This window comes from Stenella coeruleoalba (assembly GCF_951394435.1).
Source record: "Stenella coeruleoalba genome assembly, chromosome: 18".
Lineage (NCBI taxonomy): Eukaryota > Metazoa > Chordata > Mammalia > Artiodactyla > Delphinidae > Stenella > Stenella coeruleoalba.
Genome location: NC_137164.1, coordinates 20,822,480 through 20,848,438, shown reverse-complemented (window position 1 = coordinate 20,848,438; position 25,959 = coordinate 20,822,480). Strand labels below are relative to the sequence as shown.

Sequence of the window (25,959 nt, the reverse complement as noted above, 5' to 3'; positions counted from 1 at the left end):
GTTGGGGGGAAGGGTGTTGTGTTTCTGGATCAATTATTTTTGGCAGAGAAAAGATTGCTGATGGCCATTCAGGGCAAAAGCTGCCCGAAACTAAATCCTCACTGGGAGGCCTGCCAGGACCCAGCCGAGATGGCCAGGGGAGGGAACGGGGCCGAGAGCAACGTCTGCTTGGTGAAGGGTCCACTGGTGAGCGTCGTGTGGGGTTTGGGGGCCCCGTGTAGCTGCTGCAACCAGGGATTGGCCGAGGGGAGAACAAAAATAACCAAAAGGAGGGGGAAGAGGGCCTACTGGGAAGGCTTACAGGTATTCAGCTTCCATCAGAAGCTTCCACTGAACATGCTTACTTTCTTCAAAAACACGAGAGACTTCCACAAGAAGAGGTTGGCAAAGTGTTCTGACAGCCGAATGAGAGAAGGCCATCTGCCTGGAGGCAGTATGGATTTTCGTGGCCTCTTCATTCATACTGCAACGGGGCGCTGGACGCATACTGACCAGTGATAGCGTGTGTGTGCTGAACGGGGCCCTCGGAGCGTTTTAGAAGTAAGGGAAGGAAAGAGGACCCTCTCAGGTGTCTGAGTGATGGGGACAGCCCTTCAGGTCAGAGGACCTGGTCGCACCCTTCAAGTTCCTTGTGTTTGATGCCGAATCGTGGTTCTGCTTATGAACTGTCAAGGGCACAGAGGGCTCTTTGCCTGATACAAACGTGCTCCACCCCAGGGAAAGGATTGGTGGATTTTATAACTTGATAATAAAGCTCTCTCAGGAGAGAACGCCCTCCCAGAGGTGGGAGATTCATTTTATCCTTCGCTTTTTCCACTGCTTCTCTTCCCCTGCATCTTGCCCATCCTTTTCTATGAATTGCTCAACAGACGGCAAAGAGATTTTCAAGAAAGCACCAAACCCTTGAGGCCTTTGATTTCGGAGCAGGAAAAGATGGCCCGGGCTGACAGCAAGCTCATAACAGCCTGGCAAAAGAGGGTTCAACCTCTGCCCGTTCCCCCCAGCCCCGGGATCAAGCCAGAGGACACATGGCGTGGTGACGCCTGCAGTCCGGCGCCCTGGCCTTCGGAGGAGACGCCATCTCCTTGTGTCCAGGCAGCGTGGCCCCTGAGGTTCCTGGGAAGGTGGCAGACTTGCGTCTGGTTGGTCTGAAATACATACCTCCGAGCTGGCCAGGTCCCGTTCCCTAATCTGCTGTCGGCACGCATTTCAGAGTTAGCTCACTCTGAAATAGATTAAAAAGAGAAGGAAGAAATGATTTGGACACTGTCTCCTTTCAACCCCAAGAGTCTGCTTTGTGACCTTGGTGACTTTTGCTCAATTTAGAAGCAGCGGAGAAGGGAATTGCAAGGAGACGGTGGCGAGAAATCACCATTCTGACTGAATCCGATTAAAAGTGTTCTATAAAACTATACCAACAAATCAGGACAAACCTCACACCCAGATCTTGAATCACAAGATGTTTACGTAATATAATGCCCATGGCAGACGAATACCAAATACCACAAAGTACCTGAGACAAAAAAAGAAAGGAAGGAAGGAGAGAAGGAGGGAGAAGGATAGAAAGGAGCCTGGAGTCCTGGCCTTCTGAGATCCAAGGGCCCAGGCAGAGTTCCTCGGGGAAGCGGGGACTGCACGTGACCGTCCGGGGCCTCTGCTTCACATCTCAGCTTCCGAGGAGCAGACCTCCGTCGCCGCAGTGATGGCAATCCCGATGGCAAGGCTGCCGTTGTCGGAGAAGAGCTGGGCCAGCGAGGTGTTGAGGACGAGGCAGTCCCCGTCAGTGATCACCGAGTCCACGCACTCCAGCACAGACCTGGGGGTGGCCTCCCACTTGAGACGCCGGTGGTTTCTGTTGAGCTCCAGGCGGTAGGTGAAGCAGTCGGCCTGGGTGGGGGTCCCGATGAGCATCATGGTGGCGAAGAACTGGGGGTGCCCTGCATGCCTCTCCCGTTTTCTAAGCACCAGCAGAAAGTGGTGGCCGAGGCAGGAGTGCACGATGATCCAGTCGGCCGGTGCCGGGAGGTGCATGTCCGTGGCCAGGAAGACGATCTCGGCTCCCTGGAGGATGTCCACCCTGTGCATCTGCCGCAGGTGGGGCACCACCACCTCCAGGTGGCCTTCCCACTGGCAGGAGAACAAGGGGCAGGTGCAGGGCGTCACCTGGGCAGCGTGTAGCCCCGCCTCCTGGTGCGGGGGGTGGTGGTGAGGGCGGGCGTGGTGGCGGAGGTGGGGCTGGCGGGCGTGGTGGCGGAGGAGTGGGGGGAGGAGGTGAGGGGGGAAGCTGCCGGGCTCCGGGGCGCTCTGGGTGACGGCGCATCGGCCGGACACATACTGTAGGCGAAAGAGAAGAACGTTAGTGGCGGTGAGATCAGTCTCTCAGCCTGGCTGAGACTCCCCCGGTGTTCAGAATGTGGAAAGCAGACTCTCCCTTACCGGTAGAGAAAGCTCTATTTCTTAAAAAAATGAGACCTGCCAGACTGTTTTCCAAAACGGCAGCACCGTTCTACATCCCCATCAGGCATCTAAGAGAGTTCCAATTTCTCCACGTCCTTGCCAACACTTGTTATTATCTGCTTTGACAAATATTTTAATGAGACAGAATTCATTGTTTTGAATGTTTTGCCAGATTTAGATGCTGAAGTCTTCTCCAAGTCATTTCATTTCAGTATAGAATGTAAATTTACCCAATCGGAAATAGAAGCTTCTTCAAGAGATTCCTCCTGCAAGAAGAGATTTTCCAAACGTATTAGTATATTTAAAAAAGAAAACAGGGCTTTCCTGGTGGCGCAGTGGTTGAGAGTCCGCCTGCCGATGCAGGGGACGCGGGTTCGTGCCCCGGTCCGGGAAGATCCCACATGCCGCGGAGCGGCTGGGCCTGTGACCCATAGCCGCTGAGCTTGTGCGTCCGGAGCCTGTGCTCCGCAACGGGAGAGGCCACAACAGTGAGAGGCCCCGCATACTGCAAAAAAAAAAAAAAAAAAAAAGAAAACAAAACTTTAAAACAATGAGGGACACGGTGGATGCCTTGGGTGGTTGAGATTCTGAAAACTCATCCAAGAAAATGCAATCTTTCTGCCTTTCTGATTCTTCAATTAGATACTCAGGCAGTTTTACCCTTCAAATAACTTGCATTGATGGTCATTAGTCATAAAGAACAAAGAAATCACTTTTTTTTGTGCTTTTTTGATACTGTTGATATTTTTGTGAAGGGACTGGAAGTCGATGGATTTTTTTCCCTCTATTTTATCATTACTATTATTTTTAGAACAAAATTTTGGTAAATACCTATTTGTCCTTCCAGTGCTGCCAGGGGTTGTGCTATCTGCGGTGCCCTTCTGGGTAGTAAGGCAACCATGGATCCCCGAGCTGTTTGTGTGCAGCTGGACCACAGTCCCCAGGGAGGGAGCCTGAGCTATGACTCCTGGGACTTTGCCCCACCAGGCACACTTCTGTCCTGCGTTAGGCTCACTGTTCCAGAGCAACTTGCCAGGGACTCGCCACTAGGCAGCTTCCACCCTGAGACTCTCTCGACCTTTTGTTCTTCACGACAACGTGCCCACCAATGCCCTCAAAACATCAGGAGCTGTGACAACACTTTCTGATCAGGGATCAGTAAGCATTTACTGAGCACCTGCCACGACCGGACCCTAGAGATACAGCTGTGAGCAAAATCAACACTGCGTTTCTCGGTGTAGGTGGTACAGACATTAGCGCGTATCTAATTAGTTACGGTTTGGAAAAGGCTCCTCCCTGGCGCAAGGACTGTGATTCCTGTTTTTCAGTTGAAGAAACAGGCTTCAGTAGTCACGTGCCCAAGGTTACAAAGCTGGGAAGTGAAAGATGGGATTCATTTTCACGCCTCATGACTCTGAACACAGCAACTGCCCTCCCCTCGATAATCCCACCTCCAGCTCCCTCCCCCATTCTTTGAGGGTTTTTTTCTTTAATTAGTCTGTGGGATCTGGGCTGTGCAGGGGAGGTGGCCGGTCTGCAGTGGCAGCCTTCTCTGGGCTGCCCTCGGGTTCGCTCTCCAAGCCCCTCTGGACTTCGGGTGCCTTTGGGCACTTGCCTCGCTTCAGTTCCTTGCCAGTATGTAGAGGATCAGGGTGATGGGTGATGGTCTGTCTTTCACACTCATCGCTGTTAGGGCCATCTCCTCGGGCTCAGAGAGTGGCTGAGAGTGGAGGCCTGGCGAGCTTCCCTTTCTTTAGAGCACCCAGGGACACATACACACGCACTGGGGGCCCGACTAGCTCTGTTCTGGAGTTGTTCGCCCCCGCTCTCTCCTCCGCCGGGAGCCCAGCTGACCTGGAGGGTGAGCTACAGGGCCCTTCCAGTAGCTCCTGCGCGGCAGCTACTGGGCAGCCTGTCATCACCCATCCTGCACACCCGCCAAGCCACCTGTCCCAAGGGGGCAGTGTCTTCCCCTTGATGGAAAGGCTGTGTTGCAGAATCCTGCTAGTGATGAGACTGACTCAGCCTTTAGTGTTAAATACGGGGAAGGGAATTAACTAGTATGTAGTCTACTAAGTGTTAGGCGCTGTGGAAAGTAGATATTTTTTGTGTCGTTATTTAATTTCTCACAGAAAAGATCAATTTTCTTACTTTTAAAAAAAGTTAAATCTGGCTTAGTTCCTACCTGCCTGCTGGTGGCTGATATCATTTAGTCAACCGGTGAAGGAGGGGGGCCAATTCCTAGGATCCCTTGGGATTGTACAAGTAGCCCAGGCTCATACACTCCACCAGCCAGATGCAAGGACTCCTCCCAACAGGCCCGGCAGAAGATCAGCCTCTTCTGTTTCGCTCAAGAGGACCTGGTGTTGGCTTCTCATGGAAAGCCTCAAACGCTGTCCCCTCTCCCAGCCTCTGAGAAGCCCCCCACCCTCATTTAGGTCACAGCAGTCACGAGAGAAACATGTTATGTGTGTCTTCTAGATGAAGGAACGGACACAGAGAGGTTGAGTCACTTGCCCAGGGTCACACAGCTTATAAGGGGTGCAGATGGGAATGGAGCCCAGATCAGTTAAAGGTGGTATGGATCATAGCCTGGGAAGATCACCAGCTGGATGTTGGCGAACTTTGGTCTGTTCCACCGTTTACTTGTCCAGCAGCCTTGATTAAGTCAGTTGCCCCATCAGCAAAATATTTATTTCATAGGGTTGTCAGGGGATCAAATGAAACGGTGCCTGTCAAACAGCTTTAATAACCACATCAAGTATTACATCAGTAAGGTATTTCCATTTGGACACGGTTTGGGATGAAGCGTTTCGGTGGCCTTCCCCCTCGGTCCATGGCTGCCTGCCTTGGTACTGGTCAGCTGACCCTCGCACCTGGGCAGCACTCTGGGCTGAACACAGGCCACCGGAAGGGTCTGGAGACCCCAACATAGCACTTGACTGGGGCCTCCTGTCCCATGCCGATGCATGATGACGGAATATCCTGAAATTCCCATCTCAGAAATGGCCTCTGGGCTATTCTCTGCCCTTCTGCAGATGCATCTTCCGTCTTCTCCATCCTGTTCTGTGCAGCTAGTATCAGAGATGTGAAACCAAAGTAAGGAGGGCATGAGGAAGAAACACCTCAACCTCCCGTTCTTCCCCGACTCCAGTCTCCCGCCATGCCTCCCATTGGCTAAACGCAGTCAGAGACATAGCAGAAGGAAGCCCAGGCGGTGCACTCAGTGAGGGTCAGCCCCCGTTGGAAACAGCGCTTCACCAGTGAGGAGCACATGTGAACAGGGAATGCCCACCTGTATGCAAATGTCTCAGTTCCCTCCTTTGTGATGTTAGCTGATCCGACCAGTCTGGGCCTCCTAGGCTGACCTTTGATGAGGCTGACAGGGGGGAGGCAGGGAGGGCTAATATATGCCCACGATCATTAAGCCGTTCGACAAGAATGGATACAGCAGCTGACACGTGCACCGCCTCAGCACAGGCTGAGAATACTGAGCAGAGTACGATCCCAGTTCCTGTCCCAGTAGCTCACCGTGATTCGTATAATATAACACAATGCAAAAGTGCAGGACCGGAGGGGCTCTGAGTGTGCAAAGTGGGGGCCGTAGCTATTCTAGTCAGTGCCCAGTGCCATTTACCCTGGGCGAAGCAGGAAGGGTGATGCTCTAACAAAGTAGGCAAAAGGTTTGCTGATGGGGTGAATAACAGGTTCCAAGGAGCTGGATCTGAAAGACCATGGGATTCTTTTCTTTCTTTTTTTTTTTTTTTGCAGTACACGGGCCTCTCACCGTTGCGGCCTCTCCTGTTGCGGAGCACAGGCTCCGGATGCGCAGGCTCAGCGGCCATGGCTCACGGGCCCAGCCGCTCCGCGGCATGTGGGATCTTCCCGGACCGGGGCACGAACCCGTGTCCCCTGCATTGGCAGGCGGACTCTCAACCACTGTGCTACCAGGGAAGCCCCAACTATGGGATTTTTAAGAAATGAAAAGTTCCAAGTGGCTGTCACTAGAGGATCTGCCAGAGATGGTGAGGAGGGAGGCTGGAGAGCTGTCGGACCGTATTGCCAAAGTCTTGGCACAGAGATGACACCCAACACTCAGGGGCCATCCGTAGGAGGGCTCAAGGGACACAGCTTCACACTTTAGGGAGCCCCTGTGGGCAGCATGATGGCCCAAGCACACCAACAGAGCCGGTTCCAGCTGTCACTCAGGATGGGGCAACAGTGAGTCCTGGCACTTGTCCAACCACTGGACCCTAGGCTTGGCCATTCCACCCAGACTCTCCCCTTGCTTCCTTTTGGCCTCGTCTTCCACTGGCCTTTCCGTTGTTTAATTGCTGCAGGGTAACAGAGCAGCCAGTGGTATAATCCAAAGTGACTGACTATGCAAATAAAGCGAGACATTGTCAACCACGGAGACCCCTGCGCTTGCTGTGCCCTGAGAAGGCGCTAGGAATAAACACAGCCTTAATTCTCCATTTCTCCTGCTCTATCTTCTGATGCAAAATATGTTTCATTTAAATGATCTTCGGCTGAGCGAGGTCACAGGGCTGCTGGCAGGGAGAAGGGATTCTTTTAATTGGCAAAATGCTAATCGTTTTGGAAAATGAATTCTAATCTTCCCATCTGATAGCGGATGTGTGAGTAATTACTTTCCTTCACTAAACTGTTAATGCAACATTAGTGATTACATTAATTAAAACTCTTACAGGCTGATAAATCCCTCAGTCAGTCTGCGGATGTCTTCCTTCCATTGGCCATATTTAACTTCCCATTTGGAAGAGAGACCTTGAATCAACCTTTAGAATAATTCGCAAAATTGGGTTTAGAAATGTTAGGCTTTATGGACTGGGTATAATTCTCTCCCCAAGCATTAGTGAGAGCATTTCCACTGAGGGTGTAATTGAATTTAAAAATGCCTTCCTTAATTTCATCAGCCACACTCCCATGGTTGGTAATGGCTATCCCTACATATCCTGGCACCCAAAGAGGAAACCTGCCCCTGGAAAACCACGTGACCCTTTCTCCAGCATCTGTTCCCTCTGGTCAGTGAGCTCATTTGGAGGACTGCTCTCTCCTTCCACTTGATTCCAGGAACCGAGCCATGCTAATTAATGCATTTCAGCTGAAGGCAGATGTTTTGCACCCAATTTCAAATGACAGGCATGTGCGGGACTTCCCTGGTGGTCCAGTGGTTAAGACTTCTCCTTCCAATGCAGGGGGTGTGGGTTCGACCCCTGGTTGGGGAGCTAAGATCCCACATGCCTTGCAGCCAAAAAACCAAAACATAAAATAGAAGCAGTACTGTAACAAATTCAATGAAGACTTTAAACATGGTCCACATCAAAAAGAATAAATGCTCTAAAAAAATAACGACAGGCATGTGCTTTGAGTTTGCTCATGCCCTTATTTGTGAGAATTAATGAAGTGAAGCTTTCAGTACAGGGGGGAAGGGGAAAGGCAGCGATGCTATCGATGTATCTCACACACAGGAGAGAAGAGCGGGGAGGAGTAACATTTCAGGGCAGGTATCAGAACATTGGGATAAAGTCAAGGATGGAACTTAGTTGGGAATCAGGTCTGCAAAGAAGGGAGGCTGATACGACCCAGCAATCCCACTACTGGGCATATACCCTGAGAAAACCATAATTCAAAAAGAGTCATGTACCACAATGTTCATTTTGCAGCTCTATTTACAATAGCCAGGACATGGAAGCAACCTAAGTGTCCATCAACAGATGAATGGATAAAGAAGATGTGGCACATATATACAATGGAATATTACTCAGCCATAAAAAGAAACGAAACTGAGTTATTTGTAGTGAGGTGGATGGACCTAGAGTCTGTCATACAGAGTGAAGTAAGTCAGAAAGAGAAAAACAAATACCATATGCCAACACATATATATGGAATCTAAAAAAAAAAAGGTTTTTGAAGAACCTAGGGGCAGGACAGGAATAAAGACACAGACCTACGAGAGAATGGACTTGAGGCCACGGGGAGGGGGAAGGGTAAGCTGGGACGAAGTGAGAGAGTGGCACTGACATATTTACCCTACCAAATGTAAAATTGATAGCTAGTGGGAAGCAGCCGCATAGCACAGGGAGATCAGCTCCGTGCTTTGTGACCACCTAGAGGGGTGGGATAGGGAGGGTGGGAGGGAGACGCAAGAGGGAGGAGATATGGGGATATATGTATACATATAGCTGAACCACTTTAACCATACAGCAGAAACTAACACACCATTGTAAAGCAATTATACTCCAATAAAGATGCTAAAAAAAAAAAAAGAAGGGAGGCTGGAACCTAGTTGGGAATCGGGTCTGCAGAGAAGGGTGAGTATCTGTACCAGCTCCAGGTCCCACTCTGTAGTCTTTAAAAATCCCCTCCGTTTCTCAGAAGGACGGTCAAGGCTGAAGGTTTAGTGTTCCACATTCCATTTTCCTGGGACACCCACCTCTCCACCCCTCTTCCGCAAAACCTAGCATGACTGTGCACGTGCATATGAAACCCAGGAGGACTCTGGAAAGCTTCCAGCAAACAGTTGAGAAATAAGTTACACGGAGATAGAAAACAACAAAGGGGCTTTTATTGCCTGGGATAGACTGTCTTCCTTAGAAAATGTGTCTCATGCTCCTTTCCCCCCAGACGGTTATACTTAGAACACAGAATGAATGAGAGCTTCGTGTGGGCAGCATGATAATGTCTGTAATTTTCTTTAAAAGGCTTTCATAGAGAGAATGTGATAGGAATGTGTACATTTTTAACCTACACTCCAGGGGCTGTCAATTCCCTAATCAGGAATTCTCACTTCAAGGTGATCACCTAACATTTTATCCGAAAGACCAGACTCCAGAGATAACGACTACAGTTACTTCAATTAGTTCCCGTATTTCTGATCCACACCAGATGCTGCTAATTACCATTTCCACAGAGGTTTCCATTGGTGAAATTAGGAGTTTGTTACTCAGCATAGTAGATGCTAGAAATGGACTCTCCTTGATGAAATTCCTGGTTTTCAAGCTACGAAGATTGTTTAAAACACTTCAGAGGAATTCCACACTTTAGGGACGAGCCCGGGAGCTTGTTCCCTGACTATTCCTGCCTCTGGCCACTGAGTCAAGGACTTACCGTGGTCTGGTACCATCTCTAAGAGTATCAGAATCTTGCTCCTGGTAGATCACTGCATACAAACTTTCCTCACTGGCAATTAAAATTATGTAAATTGAGCAAGGAGACACTTGTTAGCAAACACACAGAAGCCTTGAGTCCTGAGCGTTATATGCCAGAAATAAAAAAGAGGAAAATGAGTTATTACTGTGAAAAGAGGAAGATAAAAATGTGGGTGGATCAAATTTTTAGAACCCAAGGTCCATGGGTGAAAAACAATGAAAGGGGTTCATACAGATGTCTACACCGGCACCGGTCCTATGGTCTCAAAAGGCTCGTGACTCAGCTGGTCGTCTTATGAATTCAGACCCTGGCTCTGTGAGAGGCTGGGAAGAAATGTGTGGACGACATTGTGAAAACAAAAAATATGACTCAGTCCTCAAGCACCCCAGGCCTTTCTTTAGTTCCTAGATCCTGGCCCATGACTGCCCAGCATGCCTCCATCATGGTCCCAACTGGTATTGTCACTTTGAGACCATCAGCCCCTGTGAGATGGGGATGCTGCCTCCCTCCCTGACCTGAGAAGTTAAGCAGTGGTCAAGATCTGTCCGTACAATTCATTTTTTAATTTCAACTCGTTTTGAAAATCACTAGTGCGTGGCTTTCTCTTCTTAGCTAGGTTGGAAGTCAGAGCGCAGGGACAGGGTTTAGTTTGCTCAGTGCTTAGCCCCGTGATGGGCAATGCCAGCACCGTGCAGTGTCTGGCATCTACTAGACTCTCCCTGAGTATTTGTTGCTTGAATGAATGAATGAACGATTCATAAATGGAACCGTGTCCTGCACTATATCCATGGAAAGGCTGCTCGTCTTCAGTCAGGGGCTCTGTTCTCTACCCTTCCTTCCTGTAGACATACGTGTGGCATGGTGTGTGTACGTGTATGTGTGCGCACGTGCACGGGAGGCCATAGCTGTTGGCTTCTCAGGTAGGTCTCCTGGTGGCTCCTCACCCAGAACCCGACAGTGATGGGACAGTGGGACCTGACCAGGGGCAGGACACTGAAATGTACCCAGCTGCCATCATGGAGAGTCAAATAACAGCCTCGAAGGAGGAACTTCTCATGCCAGCGAGGGACTTTCTTTGCTTTTACTTTGTATAGAGATTATTCGGAGCCCTAGGCATCCCCTTTATCAATAGCAGATTGTTTCTTACAGTTTGTTTGGGAAGGACAGCCCTGGATCCAGCAGACTGTCTTGGATTGTCTTAATCTAACCCTCTTCGATTGGTCTAGACCCGCTTTCCCCTCTGGCACTCCGGCAGGACCAGTGACCTAACTAAAGGTTGGATGCCCCCATACTTCCAGTTTCTGTTAACAATCAGCAGGAAGTAACTTCAATCCAACCAAAGATTATGGGCCCTCCCCCAGTTTTCCCCTTCCCCATAAGGTGGGGGGACTAATGGGTTGTGCCCACCCAGTGCCCTGAACTGGCCCTTCCAGACCATACTCCAGATAACTGGGATCTGGAATTCCCTACCCAGTGGCTCTGAGTCAGCCTCTGGGAGCCTGTGCTATTTCTGGGATCCATTATCCCGAAGGCGGACCGTTAGACATGAGGTGTGGCCCATGGGGGACTATTTGGGGCTTGGATGTGTGGGCTAGGGTGTCCACTTGCCTTTGCCTGGGACTCATTTCAGTGCAGCATGAAGCCTCATTAGGAAGAAAGTGAGACGGGTTGCGGACGGGGGCTGTGGCCATCCAGATCGTTATGAAGGGTTAATTATTAAAGTAGGAGGGTACGCCATATTTTAAGTGTCTCTTACCTTGATCTTTTAAGTGTTTAGACATGCAGTGTGTGGGCTTCCGCCTTCACTTTTGCCTAGAGCCCCGCAAACATTAGGGGCGGGCCTGTAGTCAAACCACACAGCAGAGGAATCCTGCTCATTTCCATTTATTCTTTGACTCTGCCTTTTATCTGCGAGGTTTTGAGATGCTAATGAGTTTTGTGAATCTCGCCGATGAAAGACCTTTCCTGAAAAGCAACTTCTTGAGTAGTCAGACTTTTATGTCTGCAGCTGGCAAGTGAAACCCAGGGTCTGTGTGAGCAATTTAAAGGTTAGGATTTGGTTAGCTGAAGACCCATTAGCTGCAGGGATCTGGGTAGGATTACTTGAGGACCCTGGGGGTGACTCAAGGGTGGTGTACGTAGCGTGCTGGGAGCAGTCTCACCTGATCTGGATGACCTCGGGTTGTGGGCAACAATTTTGCTCGTGTACCTGGTGCCGCTATGGTAGGATCCGGGGCCATAAAGTTAGGGAGGGGGTGCGTTGCTAAAATGGTTACACATGCAAACGCAAACTTCAGAAGCAGATGTGTTGGCAGGCTACGAGTGGACAGCGGTATGTCCTGGGTGGTCTGAGACATTCTGATGGCCAGGCTGCCCCAAGGCCACATGCCACCCTTGTTTGTCTGGTTCCTTAAAGACTTCGTGACCAGGAACTCCACAAATTCAGCTCTCTCCACCAGGGCTGTCAACCCTCCCCATCTCCCACCCCCGGGGTACCCTTTGGCCTGGCTAAGTTGTATTCCTCCTTCCATGTTCTGCACTGACTAGGGCTGCTCTGTCTGCTGCATGTTCCTTTATGACACAGCACACTCACGTGTTTTGCTGCTGGACCGTGATGTGAGCTCAGGTGGTTGAGTGTTGCATCTGTTTCTTCCGTGCTGTATCCTCAGTGCCGGCAGTGCTTGGAACATGGTAGGAACCCGAGAAATATTTGTGGAGATGATGAACGAGTGAATCCTCTCCATTGAGCTGTCACCCTAATACAGTCCAACCACTTCTCACCATCTGCCTGCCACCACTCTAAGGCAAGTCACCCTTACCGCCTTTCTGGGCTACTGTGATAGCCTCCTGACTAGAGGTAGTGGGTTGAAAGGTGGCCTCCAAAAGGTGTCCACATGGTAACCCCTGGAATTGAGAATGTGACTTTATTTGAGAAAACGGTCTCTGTAGATCTAGATAAATTAAGGATTTCAAGATGAGATCGCCCTGGATTATCCAGGTAGGCCCCAAATCCAATGACAAGTGTTCTTAGAAGAGACAGAAGAGGAGAAGACACAGACACAGACGAGAAGACCATGTGAAGATAGAGGTGGAGGGTGGAATAATGCTGCTACGACCAAAGAATGCCCGGAGCCACCAGAACCAGAGCAAGGAAGGATTCTCTCCTCGAGCCTTCAGAGGGAGCAGGGCCCTGCTGACAACTTGATTTTTACCATTTTGGCCTCTAAAAGTGTGTGAAAATAAATTTCTGTTATTTTGAGCCACCAAGTTTGTGGTTTTATATGGCAACCCTAAGAAATGAATACACAAGTCTTCCTGCATCCGTTCTTGGCCTCATACAGACTGTAACTTTTCTCACAAAATCTTTTAATAGTTTTCCATCAGTATCAGAGTGAAACACAAACTCCCTATCCATGCCATCAAGAACCAACATACTCTAAAAGACATACAGATGGCCAATAGGCACATGAAAAGATGCTCAACATCACTAATTATTGCAGAAATGCAAATCAAAACTACAATGAAGGGCTTCCCTGGTGGCGCAGTGGTTGGGAGTCTGCCTGCCGATGCCGGGGACACAGGTTCGTGCCCCGGTCCGGGAGGATCCCACATGCCGCGGAGCGGCTGGGCCCGTGAGCCATGGCTGCTGAGCCTGTGCGTCCGGAGCCTGTGCTCCACAACGGGAGAGGCCACAACGGTGAGAGGCCCGCGTACCGCAAAAAACAACAACAAAACAACAAAAAACTACAATGAAGTATCACCTTACACCGGTCAGAATGGCCATCATCAAAAAGTCTACAAATAATAAATGCTGGAGAGGGTGTGGAGAAAAGGGCAGCCTCCTACACTGTTAGTGGGAATATAAATTGATGTAGCCACTATGGAGAACAGTACAGAGGTTTCTTAAAAAACTGAAAATAGAGCTACCATATGATCCAGCAATCCCACTCCTGGGCATATATCCAGAAAAGACGAAAACTCTAATTCAAAAAGATATATGTACCCCAGTGTTCATAGCATCATTGTCTACAGTAGCCGAGACAAGGAAGCAGCCTAAATGGCTATCAACAGGTGAATGGATAAAGAAGCTTGGGTATATATACACAATGGAATATCAGTCATAAAAAAAGAATGAAATAATACCATTTGCAGCAACATAGATGGACCTAGAGATTATCATACTAAGTGAAGTAAGTCAGAGAACAATATCATATCACATATATGTGGAATCCAAAAGAGTGATATAAATGGACTTATTTTCAAAACAGAAATAGATTCACAGACATAGAAAACAAACTTATTGTTACCAAAGGGGAAAGAGAAGAGGAGTGATAAATTAAGAGTTTGGGATTAACAGATACACACTACTATATATAAAATAGATAAACAGTAAGGACCTATAGCACAGGGGACTATAGTCAATACTTGTAATAACCTATAATGGAGAAGAATCTGAAAACGAATATATATATATATTCTTATATGTATAACCGAATCACTTTGCTGAATCACTTTGCTATACACCTGAAACAAGCACAACATTGTAAGTCAACTATACTTCAATTAAAAAAAAAAGAAAAAGAACCAACATCCTCTGACGCCCAGCTAACTCTCTACCTCATCTTTTCCCCCCTGCATCCCTTTGCTACTCTGCTCTAAGCACATTGGCCTCTTGCTGTTCTTTGAACACTCTGTCTACACACTTGCCACAGGGCCTTTGCACTGTCTATTCCCTTTACTTGGAACACCACCAGCTACCCACATGGCTCACTCTCGCACTTCATTCATGTCTCTGCTCCTCTACTCTGAGGCTGTCCTTCACTTATCTGTTAAAGAAACCCTCTCAATCCCCTTACTCTGCTTTATTTCACTTCCTAGTATTTATCAGTTCTATACTTATAACATTATATTATAGTATATATAGTGTAGGTCATATATTTATTTGTGTACCGTCTGTCTTCCCTACTGCAATGTATATTTCTTGGGACTAGGAATTTGGTTGTGTTCACCGTTGTATCTCTAGAACATTATCTGATACCTCAAAGAGCTCAGTAGGTTTTTTTGGTTTTGAAAGAATGGATAAATTCCTTTGGGTCTTAAACTTTTCCATCTTAGAGAACCTGGGTAAAGTGCACGTGTCACTGGGATGTTGATATGACAGGGACTCTCCCCACTCCCCGCTTCCTCCACCCCCTGCCCCCAGGTCTCCCCATCAGAGTTTTGTCCAACTCTGACCTGGCAAATTTCTCATAGCCTGTGGCTGCTGAGACCATGAACTTCTGGTGTCTGTAGGGCACTAGGGCGGCACTGGAGAGCAGTGTTCACTCGTGTGTCCCTGACCCTGGGTGTATCTTTGACCTGCTTATTTGCGGTCAAAGTAAAATGCAGCACAAACAAACCTGACCTCACTCTGACCAGACTTTGACCCTGGACCCGTGCTTGTGATCAGGCCTAGCTTATTGTGTCAATATGAGGCCTGGCCTCAAGGACTTTCAAGCCTGTCTCATCCTGGTTCCCAGTCTGTCTCCAAATCTCCCAGCGCTGACAAACTCACGCCTACACACCTGTATTCCTCTAAATCTTCTAGACGACAAGGCTGTGAAAGAAGCCGGGGGTCCCTCTCTGTCTGCTTAGGACCTCTGCTCAGAATTCTGGTTTCCTCCCCGAGGACGGCCTCACTGTCAGGAAACGCCGTGTCTGCCCCCAGACGTGGAGGTAGCAGACTTTCCCAGGATGATTGTCAACTTAGTATCCATGTACTAAAACCAGAGCTGCACAGATCTAGAGCAGAGCACCAGGTCATTTCACACACACAAATCCATCTTCCAACGGCAGGCTTAATTCTCAATAATCATCCTTAGCAAATTAGGCCTTCCTATAAGCCTGTCCCTAAAGTAAGAAGCGTGTCGTTTGACCAAGCGTAGTTGGAAAGACAGTGCTGCAGAGTAGAAAGAAAACATTTTTGAAGTCAGACCCACTGGGGTATGAATCCTGGCTTTGCTACTAAAAGCTGTGAGACCATGGACTCATTAATTAACCTCTCCATACTTGTTTCTTCCTCTGTAAAATGGGAGTTGTAATATCTCATAGGGTTGAAGTAAGGACTGAATGAAATACAAAGTACATTGTATCATGCCTAGCCCAGAGTAAGAAGATGTTATTACTATTATCATTATCACCGTCATCACTATTGTTATTATTGTTATTGAATAGCTAGCTAATCGAGATGTAAGCAAAGGAAATTCACCCTACATAATTTCTAGACACGAAACTGAATTGGATGGAATCATAAAAACACCAGAGCCCTTCCAAATCTCTCTTAAAACCTCCCTGACAGCTCTCATCCAAGACCAGTGTTTTCACTAGCAGAAAGCCTTTTACTAAATCTTTTCATCTCATCACTGGCCAGTGGATGCTGGCTGCAGTGTACAGAGTAATTTAATAACGTAAGGAGCCTAGCTTAGTGCCTGGAACATAGGACGTACTCAATAACTGATTGCTGTTATTTTCATCATCATCATTGTTATCATCATCTACTAGCATTTTGGTCAGTGCAGCCGCGCTAGAAAGTTCAGGTGATCCTATGAGCAGGTCTGGTCATTGGCCCTCCCGTGTTCCCACCATTGCACCCCTTTCTCCTCCACTGAGCAAACCTGTCTCCTCGGGCCCCTCATGGTGGCCGGGCCTGAACAGCAGTGCTTCCCCAAAACCAGCTCCCCCTGCTTAGGAACCGCATCCTACTTGCTGTCTTTAAAATGTGTTTCCTGAGAGAAGTTTGCCCTGTGTGTCTGCTTCCCGGAGCCTCATATCTACACTGCCCACTGCTCACCTGGCATATGGCTGTTAATATATAGTTGACAAATGAAAATTCGGTAAAGGCAATAGTATTCATGTTGATCTGAACCATCATTATAAATAACATCTAGGGGCTTTCCTGGTGGCGCAGTGGTTGAGAGTCCGCCTGCCGATGCAGGGGACGCAGGTTCGTGCCCCGGTCCGGGAAGATCCCACATGCCGCGGAGCGGCTGGGCCCGTGAGCCGTGGCCGCTGAGCCTGCGCGTCCGGAGCCTGTGCTCCGCAACGGGAGAGGCCCCAACAGTGAGAGGCCCGCGTACCGCAAAAAAAAAAAAAAAAAAAAAAAAAATAGCATCTAAACATCTGCCATGTGGAAGAGTTCCTGAAAAAACAAAGGCATGGCCATAGTGAAACAGATCAGTACGGCTGTTTGGCTTCAATGAAACAGATCAACAATACCAGGTGCTGGCAAGGACGTGGAGCAGTTGAAACCTCAGACGCTGCTAATGGGAGTATAAATTGGTACAATCACTTTGGGACCCCTTTTTTGGCAGTATCTGCTAAAACTAAATGTAGGCCAGCCCCTTTGACTCAGCAGTTCCACTCCTGGGCATTTACCTGTTGGGAAACAATTCTCTGTTGGGCTCTTGCATTTCTGTACACCTTGTAAGCAAGGCATTGAATGTCCTTTGTTCCAGACTATGTTTTCAAGGCTGTTTGTAATACTGAACAGCCTTGAGATACAGAGCTAGTGTCTCCCTAGCAGAAGGCAGATTTGCTTCCAGTCTTGGGACACAGATATTGTATCTCCCTCCAGAACTAAAGGCAGGCATGCTTACTGTCCATTATAAAAAAATGTGGGTTCCCCAAGCATTTGTAATACACCCTACTGTGTGTGTGGGCATCACTTGTCCCTTTCTGCATTAATTACCCTTTAGGGATTGGGTCTCAAAGAACTGGTGCAAAAATGCAGATACTCTGCCTGCTGCTCTTGCTGTGGGTGAGAAGTGGCCCTTCACCTCTGACCCAGGAGTGTTGTGTCTTCTGCCAGCATCCATGAAATGGGCAGGCCACTTTGTGAGCCTGTAAATTGAGTACAATCTCAGACGCATCTTGGTTATGCATTCAGCCCCTGACAGAAGTGAGCATTGTGTGATCAAAAAACATACACATGGATATTTATAGAAGGATTAATTCATAGTAGCCAGAAGTCTAAAAACCACCTAAACGTCCTTTCAATGGGTGCACTGTAGTATATTCCCACGATGGAATGCTACCCAGCTATCACAAGACAATGCAAGACTGCTACACATGTGGCTATATTTCCAAAACATGTTGATTAAGAAAAGCTAGACATAGAAGAGCACATACTTAATGATTCTATGTGTATGAAGTTCAAAACCATGCATGACTGACCTACGGTGACAGGTCTGAACAGTGGGACCTTTGTGTGGGAGCATATTGACTAGGAAGGGACATGAGGGAACCTCTTGGGGGGGGAGATGGAAATATTTTAACTTTTGATCCAGATGGTGGTTAGTTGGATGCATATATATGTAAAAATCTGTCGGGATATATACTAGAGATTGTGTACTTCACTGCACGCTATACGTGAAAGAAGAAAAACCAAACAACAAACAAAAAAGAAAGAGAGTGGGAGAGTGGGTGTGCACGGCTGTTGTCTCCAGGTCACTGTTAAATGGGCGTATCGTATGGGGCTTAAGGCAGAACCCAGAAAACCTTTTCTTTCATGTTCCCGTGTGTTCATTTGATCCTCTAGTGATCTGGTTGCCTGGGATGCTAATAACTAGGGTGATCAGAGGATGGGGATGGGAGTCACAACAGGGACAGGCTCTGAGTATCCAGGGAGAGTTAAGATTTCCTTGCTCTTGAAAGGTGGGGTCTGGCTGACACTCCCAGGGAGACTGGAAACCAGAGGAAGGGATTGAAGGTATTCACAGCTGTGCCTGGAGTTTGGCAAGCCTAGCCCTTTGGTCCTTGGGGCAGAAGGCTGTTTCCTGAGACCAGATTGGGGGCTAAGGACTGAAACTAATACCACAGCAGGACCAAGGATTAGAGGAGACTAACCCCTGGCTGCGGGCTGAGGCCTGGCTGAGTAAATGTCTCCTCCTGTCTCTGCAGGGAGGCTCTCCCCACCCCTGCTGATGGCTCCAAGTCAATCCCCTTAAGTGAGGTGGGGGCCGGTGACTCTAAAGCTCTCCCAGTAGCTGCGTACATATTTAACGCAAATCTTAGTTAGGCTTAAGGGGGAAGACATGGGAAGGCAGAAAGGTGAATTGCTGCCCCCTGGGCTTGGGAGGTTAGCAGTCTGGCCAGTCCCTAATAACTCGTTCATCCAATATTCATCTTTGAGTCATGACAGTCACCGTGCGTCTCTAAGGAATATGTTTATTAGTGTCCGCAAAGATAATTTAGCCCAACATACTTCAAGGCAATTGAAATTGTCCCCAGAGGTGTGTTTCTTTACAGAATTCACCGTGGCTGCCTTTCAACATTGGTCCTGTTTTGGTCCCGTTTCCCCCATTGGAGGGTCCTCACTTTCTACAAGGGTCCCAAACTCTCCAGCTGTCCCAAGGGGAAGGAGATGGTCCCCAGGCTCTGGCTCGGCCCTCTGCAGGCTAGGACGGCAACAGCCTGAACAGCGCCTGCAGCGCGGGTCCCCTCTGGGGTCACCCCAGGAGGCTGGGATGGCTTCCTATTTCTCTGCCATTCCCAGTGCTCTCAGGGGATGTTGTAGAAGGGAAGGCACGTGCCCTGCACTTGTATAAATCTCCTATAGCAGCGGCCCCCAACCTTTTTGGCACCAGGGACCGATTTCGTGGAAGACAATTTTTCCACCAACGGTGGGTGTGCGGGGTAGTTCAGGCGGTAACGCGAGCCATGGGGAGCGGCAGGTGAACCTGCGCTCGCTGGCCCGCGCTCACCTCCTGCTGACCGGTTCCGGTCCGCGGCCCAGGAGCTGGGGACCCCTGTCCTATATCATCCCTTGCAGTTTCATAAGGCTCAAAACTCTCCTTTCACTGTTCCGCGGAAAGTGGGCTAGATGCGTCGTCCTCAAACACTGCAGCGTGCATGCGAATTACCCGGGCGTCTTGTGAAAGCGCAGACTGCGATTCAGCAGGTGTGCTCCGGGACTGAGATTCTGCGCTCCTACCTGGATGCCAAACCTGCTGGGTCACAGACCACACTTTGAAGTTGAGCAAGGGGCTAGGCCCGCCCTTCCCCGCCCGCTTAGATCCTACCGGGCCATCTCTTTTGGAATCAAATAGATGGTCCTTAAGGACCTCAGACATTCCTCTTAAGTCTCTGATTCTTTTTTTTTTTTTTTTGCGGTACGCGGGCCTCTCACTGACGTGGCCTCTCCCGTTGCGGAGCACAGGCTCTGGACGCGCAGGCTCAGCGGCCACGGCTCACGGGCCCAGCCGCTCCGCGGCATGTGGGATCCTCCCGGACCGGGGCACGAACCCGCGTTCCCCGCATCGGCAGGCGGACTCCCAACCACTGCACCACCAGGGAAGCCCAAGTTTCTGATTCTTTAACAAACTTTGAGGGCACCTTCGTAATAGAGGTGATCTGGCTCCCCTATTCTGCAGGATAACAGCTTGATTTGTCAGTCGTATGGGGTGCCCAGTACCCACACAGAACCTGGTAACACGGACCCACTTCACAGGAGGGGCAGGGGGGAGACATAGCTCTGGGGGAATTTTTTTTGTGTGTGTGTTATTATTTTTTTAAATTTTATTGGAGTATAGTTGATTTACAATGTTGCATTAATTTCAGGTGTATAGCATAGAGATTCAGTTATACATATACAAATATTCATTCTTTTTCAGATTCTTTTCCCATAAAGGTCATTACAGGGTATTGACTAGAGTTCCCTGTGCTCTACAGTAGGTCCTCGTTGGTTATCTATTTCATATATAGTAGTGTCTGTATGTTAATCCCAAGCTCCTAATTTATCCCTCCCCCCACCGAAATTTCCCCTTTGATAACCATAAATTTGTTTTCGAAATCTGTGAGCCTGTTTCTGTTTTGTTAAATAAGTTCATTTACATCGTTTTTTAAAAATTAGATTCCACATGAGTGATATCATATTTGTCTTTCTCTGTCTGACTTAATTTCACTTAGTATGATAATCTCTGGGTTCATCCACCTCACTACAAATAACTCAATTTCGTTTCTTTTTATGGCTGGATAATATTCCATTGTATCTATGTGCCACATCTTCTTTACCCATTCGTCTGTTGATGGACACTTAGGTTGCTTCCATGTCCTGGCTATTGTAAATAGAGCTGCAGTGAACATTGTGGTACATGACTCTTTTTGGATTATGGTTTTCTCAGGGTATATGCCCAGTAGTGGGATTGCTGGGTCGTATGGTAGTTCTATTTGTAGTTTTTTAAGGAACCTCCATTACTGTTCTCCATAGTGGCTGTATCTATTCACATTCCCACCAACAGTGCAAGAGGGTTCCCTTTTCTCCACACCCTCTCCAGCATTTGTTGTTTGTAGATTTTTTGATGATGGCCATTCTGACTGCTGTGAGATGATATTTCATTGTAGTTTTCATTTGCATTTCTCTGATAATTCATGATGTTGAGCATCTTTTCATGTATTTGTTGGCAATCCGTATATCTCCTTTGGAGAAATGTCTGTTTAGGTCTTCTGCCCATTTTTGGATTGGGTTGTTTGTTTTTTTGATACTAAGCTGCATGAGCTGCTTGTATATTTTGGAGATTAATCCTTTGTCAGTTGCTTCGTTTGCAAATATTTTCTCCCATTCTGAGGGTTGTCTTTTCGTCTTGTTTATGGTTTCTTTTGCTGTGCAAAACTTTACAGTTTCATTAGGTCCCATTTGTTTATTTTTGTTTTTATTTCCATTTCTCTAGGAGGTGGGTTAAAAAGGATCTTGCTGTGATTTATGTCATGCTCTGAGGGAATTATTAAGCACAGAATGGGAAGTTGGTTTATCTTCTTTCTTTTCACAGTATTTCAATTCATTTTTTAGGAGCGAGTTTAGCTTTAATTAATAAATTCTTCATTTTTTATGGCTGCCTGTAATTTCCTACTATTTAGTTTAATTGGGTTTTCATGTTTGGAATTCAGAAACAGCTTCCTCCTCCGAGTTTTAAGTAGTAATACATAAACAAGCATCACCCTCTTTGGCAGTGCCCGTTGATAGCCATGCCGTTCTGCTGTCACAGAGTGAATTCATTCATTTATTCACTCACTCATTCATTCAACAAATCTATATTGAGCTGTTACTATGTGCCATGGGACGTGCACAAGACAAGGTGGTCCCAGTCTTCACAGAGCAGACTTTCCTAGCAGGGAGAGCACATGCTCACAGGGGTCAGCCAGGGATTTGTAGGAGAATGATCAGGGCAGTACCCTGTGCGGTGTCTTTTCTGCTTTCTCCTTTCTTAATGTCGAACCCACGGGGAGGGGAGGGAATGTAAGGGGGAAAAGAAGGTGCCTTGGGTGGGAGGTGAGGAAGGAGCTAGAATCCGCTCTAGAATCTAAGGGTCTGGTCTCTGTATAAATTACTTGCAAAGGCAGGGGGGTTTGGAAGGACTTTGTCTTCCTCCCTGTACCTTCCGCCATTCCACCGTGGCCAAAAAATTCTTCCACGAATCTAACACTGGATAATATGTCGGAAAAGAGATAAATTGATAATGGCACAAAGGCCTTCCTCCATAAAACACAGAAATGAGGAGTCCTCAATTCTAGCCCTGCTAACGTGCCAGCCTCCTGACAAAGAGTCAGAGTGAATGGAAATCTCTTCAGTTTCTCCCCATTACTGGAACTCAGCATTTCCACAGCATTTGATCTTGGCCGAGCACTTAACAGTAATTTCTTGGCTAATTTTCCCAAGTCTTAGTGGACAAGCCTTGGGATGAAACTTACATTTCCTTGTGTTGGCTAAGAAAGGAACTGAGGCGTAGAGTTGAACCCCCGACCATGTGTGATGGGGCGAGGACAGGGGCACCTGGCCATAAAGGCTCCTAAAGAAATGAGATGTGGTCCCAATTCTTCCACTCCTTCCAAAACCCAAAGCAACTCTTTTCACTTTTCCAGGTCTTCATTTCCATAACTGTAAAATGAGAATGTTGGCACCTGCCCTCCAACTAGAGGAGAGAGAGGAGATGTGAAAATGTGTTTTAAATGGTGAAATCCATTTGGAAGAAAGTATTATATGGATGCAAATCGTGGGCTGCTTGCCCCAGTGTAATTGTCCTGGCTGACACGTGCAGAGGGCCTGGGCTAAGTGCATTACACGCATCATCTCCTTTAATCCTCCTCTGGCTCCAGGAGGCGGGGACCATTATCACTAGCAATCTGCATCCCGGGAAACTAGAGCACAGAAAGGATGGGTCTCTCCCCAGGAATCCCACTCCTGGGCACCTACCCGGAGGAAACCATAATTCAAAGAGAGTCATGCACCACAATGTTCACTGCAGCTCTATTTACAATAGCCAGGACATGGAAGCAACCTAGGTGTCCATCGACAGATGAATGGATAAAGAAGATGTGGCACATATATACAATGGAATATTGCTCAGCCATAAAAAGAAACAAAACTGAGTCATTTGTAGTGAGGTGGATGGACCTAGAGTCTGTCATACAGAGTGAAGTAAGTCAGAAAGAGAAAAACAAATACCATATGCCAACACATATATATGGAAACTAAAAAAAATAAATGGTTATGATGAACATAGGGGTAGGACAGGAATAAAGGCACAGACATAGAGAATGGACTTGAGGCCACGGGGAGGGGGAAGGGTAAGCTGGGACAAAGTGAGAGAGTGGCATGGACATATATACACTACCAAATGTAAAATAGATAGCTAGTGGGAAGCAGCCACATAGCACAGGGAGATCAGCTCCGTGCTTTGTGACCACCTAGAGTGGTGGGATAGGGAGGGTGGGAGGGAGACGCAAGAGGGAGGAGATATGGGGATGTATGTATACCTATAGCTGATTCACTTTGTTTTACAGCAGAAACTAACACACCATTGTAAAGCAATTTTACTCCAATAAAGATGTTAAAAAAAAAAAAAAAAGAAAGGATAGGGTCTCTCCCTATAACTTTGGGGTTAGCAGTAGTGAAGCTGGGTTTTGACCCTTGGGAATCTGGCTTCTGAGCAGGGGAACAGAGGCCGCCAGGCCTCCTGCCCCCTCTCTGTGTGCAGCCAAAGCTCAAGTATCCGCCTGTGGGTTATCTGCAGCTCGTATTTCATTTTACTCCAAGCTGACTTTTTCTTGCCATCCAGTTCAGCTCATTAGTTGGCAAGGGAGCTCAGGGACTTAGAACTAATCCTGATATTAAGTAAAGAGCAAAGCATAATTAGGAAGATAAATCTTCTGGGGGAAAAATGCATGTAACATATTCCAAAGTCAAGCGTGGATGAGTTTTCCCATCTTCTAGATGATCTACACCACTGTTCTCTTTTTCTAGCCCAGATAACTATGGCTTGATGGTGGATTTTTTTTCTTTCTTTCTCTGATCAGAAGGGAATGAATTCTGGTCAAAGAAATTTCAGAAAATTCTGCATAGTATAAAGAAGAAAACTCAGAAGGCCACTATCCTGTTGGTACCACTGTTAATGTTTTGGTGGGCATTTTTTTCAATGCCTTTTAAACATAAATACCTAAATATTATATGTATGGTCTTTACACTGTTTTTTCCATTTGAGAGCTTATGGAACAATACAGTACATGGCAAACAATGTTGATTAGCACCAGCATTTTTATTGGCTCCATTGGCCTCAGAGAACTCATGGAAGGCTCATATGGAGGGTGGCATAATTGGTTTTGTGCACCTCTGGCTGAGAGATACAGTTGCATGCCTCCAATCATTTATTCATTCATTCAGCAGACCTGCCAGATATTGGGCATAAAAAGAAAACTCAGATTCAGTTCAGATCTTCAAAGAGTTCACTGTCTTGTTTCAGAGTCTCTGCATCAATTTCTTTTGTGGCCTAATCTCACTGTCCTCTGTTGTCCCCTCCGCCCTTGTCCACAGGGTCCAAGAAGTAGCTTTGTCCCTGGAAGCAGCCAGGCCTTTTTCACTGACCCTCCCCCCCACCTCCAGTCCCTTCCCCTTTTTGCCTCTGGGTTTAACAGTAGCATAAAACTAATTTATAGCTCTTGCCAGGAAGAGGACAAGTTTTCATCTCAGCCCGTCATGCGAAAAGCTGTGGTACAAATGAATAATTGTTGACCCATGCTACCTATTAGAGATTGTGCTGGGGTCACCTCGTGTGTTGTTTTAACACAAGAAATTAAGGGCCCTGGCAAAGGTTTCCACGGGGACTGAATTGGTAATGAGGTAGAACATTGTCTTTGTGGGTGACCTCTCCCGGTGCCATGTTCACAGCGGGGAGGAGGGGATGGGACCTCGCTTCCGTGACCCTCCCACGAGAAGGGCCAATTCTGCCTGTGTCCACTTTTGATTGTAGGCTCAGGGCCATTTTCTCCCAGGGTCCTTATCAACCAGCTTGTGCCTGTGAAGCAACTAGTATGCTGGACACCATGTGATGTGTTGAAGGGGACACTCACAGAGACGTCGCTGTTTTGGCCATCAGGGGGCTTGCCAGCACAAGCCATATGTGAAGCCATATGTTTCTGTGATATACGAGAACGTGGAGTGATGCAGGCTGCGTTCCCTCTAGTATCAAATGGCTTGAGTTATAGGAAAAGGCTTGTGCAGGGGTTGGCCCTTGCAATGGACCAGAAATGATGGATGAGAGCTGGGTGGTGGAGGGTTGGGAAGAGAGTGCTTCCGGAGGCCAGGGAACAGCGTGAGCTTGGTGAGGAGCTAGTCTTTTCATGGACTGTTGAGGCCTTAGCAGAATAATGAGAAATAAGGCCGAATGAGAAAGGTGTGACCACATTACCAAGAGCTTTGAGAGCAAGATGGGGTGGGGGGTAGCATGGGGATTCACTGTGGATTGGTTTCATATCCTGGATACATGATCGTGATACACAGGGTGTATTGAATATGCCATGCTTTCTAATATTAGTGACTGAAAATTATAATGGAAATAGTGTGCATAGAGCTCTTCACACAGCAGGAGCTCAACAGATACTTAATAACACGTTACATTATTCATTGTTTTGCCTTGTCTTCAGTCAAGAGCTACTGCCTTAAACCATCACTTTAGCATTTGAAAGTGTTTTCATGCCTAGTGTCTCATGTACTCCTGAATATAGGGAAGGTCAAGTGCACTTGTCACCCAGTTGATGACATTTGCTGATATTCCTACATTCTAGGCATTGGTCTAGGCCGGCAGCAAAAGACTCTGGCCTAGTGTCACAGTGGCAGAGAGGCTGAGTTTCGGTGCAGATGCTGCCCGTCCAGGCTGACTCTGGAAGATGCAGGTAGCAGGAGGGGAAAACGCTCTTCATGGAGATTGGGACCTTATGTAAAAGAATCAGCCAGGAAATTGGTTAAAAAAAAAAAAAGAGTTTAAGGTTCAATAAAGTGGCAGAATGACAGGAGTCTAGTTTTTT

General features: G+C 47.6%; 1 protein-coding gene across 1 annotated transcript in view; it reads right to left on the bottom strand.

Moving 5' to 3' along the window:
- Positions 1-1,659: 1,659 nt before the first annotated feature.
- Positions 1,660-25,959, bottom strand: part of SIAH3 (siah E3 ubiquitin protein ligase family member 3) — a gene marked incomplete at its 3' end in the record, with an annotated part of 73,022 nt that continues 48,722 nt past the window's right edge. The window contains exon 2 of the mRNA XM_079903201.1: positions 1,660-2,334. Within this exon, the coding sequence (XP_079759327.1) occupies positions 1,660-2,334 (675 nt within the window). The remainder of the gene's footprint in view (positions 2,335-25,959) is intronic.